At 41.5% G+C, this 4142-nt stretch overlaps 1 protein-coding gene across 1 annotated transcript; it reads left to right on the top strand.

Moving 5' to 3' along the window:
- Nucleotides 1–942: 942 nt before the first annotated feature.
- Nucleotides 943–3894, top strand: LOC113964289 (glutathione S-transferase A3-like). The gene is made up of 3 exons (XM_027676291.1): nt 943–1091; nt 1753–1804; nt 3164–3894. Exons 1-3 carry the CDS (start codon nt 1005–1007, stop codon nt 3325–3327), a joined length of 303 nt encoding a protein of 100 aa, XP_027532092.1. The 5' UTR covers nt 943–1004; the 3' UTR covers nt 3328–3894.
- Nucleotides 3895–4142: the final 248 nt, after the last annotated feature.

Raw genomic sequence — 4142 nt, 5'->3', positions numbered from 1 at the left:
TGTTTGTACTTTCTTTACTAACGTGAAGTTTATATGCATGAAACGTTAAAATATTAGTCAGCTACTTCCTAGGTGTACAGAATTAAGAAAAAGAAATGTAGATCTCAGAAGTATGGAGTATTTCCTCTCATCTCCTTCTTCCTATTGTAGAGAAGCTGATATGTTATTTAAAAGGGGAAGATGGTGGGTTTTTAGCCATTTCCCCTTTGCTGCTGTGAATGCTTTAGCTTTATTGTCGAGACGGTGTTAGTAACTGTGAGAGTGGTATAAACCAGGCGCTGTCTGCATGTTTGCTGCTGCTGTGCTCACGTGGTTCTGAATGGGGCGGATGTTGATCTGCCTAGAAACTGTTGCTGCTTTATATTCCAGCAAAGTTGGAATTGGATCAAACACGCATTGCTCTTTGGCTCTGCTTGTGTTAAAGGCAGATCTGATGTTACCAGAGACAAAATTAAATTCCATATCTTTGGAGGCTTGTCTAAAGAAATTACTGGAGCAGGGAGTGTTGTAAAAGAGATCGAAGGCTTACAAGAGGGAAAAATATTCCTTCCTGTTTATAATGGAGCATAATGGCTGCTGGTGAAAGCACAGCAATTGCTGAGTTAATATTGTGTACCTGATTAAACAGTAAACTGTATGCTGAGATAATGCCAAAATAAACAGAAAGCACAGTCTGCTTTTTGGTCAGAGCAGAACACTTGGGATGCAAATGGTTTTGGTTTGCTGGTTCTCTGATGTGGGGCACTGGCTCTTAGTACAGAGTTCTGTGTAACTAACCTGCAGGTGTAAAAGACATTTTTAAGGCAAGATGATACAATGCAGTCTCAATGTACTTTAACTTCTACCTCCTTTCGTAAGTCCAAAGTCTTGAACCATAAATCATTGGTTTCAAACAGGACACCTTGGGAGCCAATGAGAGACTCAAAACCAGCATTCTGAATCTTTATTTTGCAAAACTTATTTTTTTATTCCAAATAGGAAGAAACTATCAGGCACGTGGAAACATGTCTGGGAAACCCAAGCTGCACTACTTCAATGGACGAGGCCGAATGGAACCAATCCGGTGGCTGCTGGCAGCAGCCGGGGTTGAGGTTTGTCTCTGTTTTCTTATACTAAGAGCATGTGACAAATATGTACTTTTAATGTTCCCTATGAAAAATGTGACTGACTGACCTGCAGCTTCAAGGTCTGAATTTAGTGCATTGCTGACCAAGCCAACAGCGACCATGTGCTTACCCTAAGCAGGGGCAAGTTCCCGTCTCACTTCCACACGTCTTGCGCCAGGCCTACTGGTAGCACCACAAATGCCTATCCCCTGTAGCTAGTGAAAGAAAAAATTAAAACCACAGCAGCAGAACCTGGCTTCTTACCTTCTGATCCCAGAGGTTGAGCACTTCCAATTCTGAAGACCTTCAGTTAAATTTCAATGTTCAAAATAGCAAAAGACTAATTTTGCTACTACTACAACGTAGCTTACCCCAGAAGGTACTTTCTATTGTAAATCAAAGTTTTCTTTTTTGCCACTAAGACTTTCTGATATTGAAGCAGAGAGGAGTGTGGGGATCTGTGAGTTTTTGTGAGCTATGAGTTTTTGTCATGGAGATGGCCAATGCACCAGAAAGCTTTCAAATATTATTTATTTTTTAAAAAATAAAATGCCCCAAACACAGCTCTTTGTGCCTTCATTGTCTAAATGAAGAAGAAGCTAAACCATGGAACAACAGCCTAACTTTTCTTCTCTATTTCTTGCAGTTTGAAGAATGTTTTCTGGAAAAAAAGGATGATCTGACAAAGCTACAGAAGGGTAAGATACCTTCACTATTTAATAATAACACTAACAATGATAATGATAACAACAACCATAGTAATAATAATAATAATAAAAATAATTTGTCTGAGAACACCTAAGAAGTCTTAGTCTCTTAAAAAGAAAATCTAGACTTGATTATGCATGAGGTAGCCCAGACGCACACTGCAGTGTGTTAGGTGGCCTCATCCACCCAGTTGCTTCAATCTTCACTGAATCACAGAAGGACTGAGGTCAGAAGGCACCTCTTGAGATCATCTATTTCACCTCCCCTCTTCAAGCAACACCACCTGCAAGCCATTTGCCCAGGTCCATGTCCGGCTGAGTTCTAAGTATCTCCAAGGATGGAGGCTCTCTGGGCAACCTATGCCAATGCACAGTAACTTCCCACAGTGAAAGAGCCTTTCTTTAAGTTCAGATGACATAAGCATAAATGTAAATATGCCCTGAATAGCAGAGAGTTTCTCTGCATGATTGCCTTACAGTGGATGCAAAGACAGACATAGCTGATCAGTTATCTGATCTGAAATAGGATTCCATAAAGCAAAAATTCTCACTCGTTCCTCTGATCTGGTGATCTCTTTCCAGAGGTATTTTTACTTCTTCCTTGCTAGGTCAAGGCTTCTGCAGACTCACATCAAGTGATACTTGGGTCTTGCAGGAATCTCATGGAACTCCCCCGTGATTCCCCACTTCATGCCTGTACAGATGAGATGCCGTTGTGCAAAGTCAGCATAGAAGTGACAAAGATATTGTACGCTTTTATATTTGCATTATATGCTGAAAAGTCCTTAAATTGTCCAGGTTTTCATAATACTTACCAACACATGACAGAAACTGCTGGATCACCTCCTTCAGTCCTTCTCATCTGTATTAATCTCCATGAAAATCATCTGAGTTAGGGCCATGCCTCACATGTCTTTTTCAGTGCATGAAAGGTAAAAGTTCTGCATTTGGGTGCTTGCTCAAATCTGAAGAATCTTCAAGAAGTTGATTGTTGTAATATGAAGTTAGTAACATGTCGCTAAGAAATGGTTTCTTCATGGTAAGCATTTTCCATACCTTCTTATAGGAATAGGGAAGATTGCCACCAAAAGAATTGTCAAGTATGGGAACAGGCTTGCCAGGGAAGTGGTTGAGTCACCGTGTGTAAATGTGGCACCTGGGGACATGGTTTAGTTGTGGAGTTTGGCGGTGTTAGGTTTACAGTTGGACTCGATCTTAAGGGTCTTTTCCAGCCTAAATGATTCAATGATTCTAAATAAAAGATAATATGTGCGTAACTTTGCCTGACACCCCCTAATGGTTCTTCATTCAGAGACTGAGCATCTCCTTGTTTTATCTCCTTTTCCCTAGATGGATCCCTGCTCTTTCAGCAAGTGCCAATGGTGGAGATTGATGGCATGAAGATGGTGCAGACCAAAGCCATTGCCAATTACATAGCAATGAAGTACAACCTCTACGGGAAGGACCTGAAGGAGAGAGCCCTGTACTGTAACAGTACCACATTTTCTTGTTAGACCGCAGTTCACGCTACATCTCTGTGTAACACAAGAATATCCCAGCTCACAGCTAAATTCAGGGTGATAGAGCAGTGCTTCATGCAGCACGTGTTGACTGTGACTGCAGGTGATGTCTAGGGCAGTGATATCCAGCTAGATTAGATGGGCAGCATGGTGCAAGGCTGCTCATGAATCGTCAATCCAAGGTCAATACAGTTATCAGAAGAAAGCAGTCAGGAGTACAGACTGTCTTACTCTTGTTCCTCTTCAATTTTGTCAGCAGAATGTCACAGCAGGCATTTTCACCACATCAGACTCAGGGACATGTGTTTGATGGGAACAAAAAAACCTCCTCCTTCAGGAGGTAACTCCTTAGGATTAGTAACTGGTTATTTAACGACAGGACTCTTAGGGCACATGGTTTGACCTGAGGTATTTTTAAATGCTTCCAATTAATAAGTACTGGTAAACAAATGTCAAGCTATTTGTTAGGAATTGTATAGACCCACTGTTTAACTTACCATGTGTGACTGGATTTTTAACACAAGTTTGGATGACACACCTGCCAATTTGTGCTCAGGTTCAGAAAAAAACATAGTACAGAGAAGTATCACCCCTAGTGAGAAGTGGAAGGGGGACAGCGTTCAGGTTTGGGTTAGGCCCTTTGCATTTGTCTTTCACCCAAGTGCCTCCCCTGTCCCTTGCTGCAACTGCATTCTGGAGGGAACTACTCCAAACTCTACATGTGAGATAGAAAAGGTGGAGATTTCCCAGCACCTCAGCGGGGTTATGCCAGTAGCTATTGTGGCATTCAGACCTCCTGTGTTTGACTT

Source organism: Neopelma chrysocephalum, unplaced genomic scaffold (assembly GCF_003984885.1).
Source record: "Neopelma chrysocephalum unplaced genomic scaffold, ASM398488v2 Primary Assembly neopelma1_27, whole genome shotgun sequence".
NCBI classification, from domain to species: Eukaryota; Metazoa; Chordata; class Aves; order Passeriformes; family Pipridae; genus Neopelma; species Neopelma chrysocephalum.
The sequence above is the reverse complement of the archived record's forward strand: the minus strand, read 5'-3'. Positions and strand labels throughout refer to the sequence as shown.

Excerpts from the sequence above, each read along its gene's own strand:
- LOC113964289 (XM_027676291.1), top strand. The coding sequence starts at position 1,005 with ATGTCTGGGAAACCCAAGCTGCACTACTTCAATGGACGAGGCCGAATG. Across the intron at positions 1,092-1,752 it reads TGGCAGCAGCCGGGGTTGAG|TTTGAAGAATGTTTTCTGGA; the intron begins GTTTGTCTCTGT and ends TATTTCTTGCAG. Across the intron at positions 1,805-3,163 it reads TCTGACAAAGCTACAGAAGG|ATGGATCCCTGCTCTTTCAG; the intron begins GTAAGATACCTT and ends CCTTTTCCCTAG.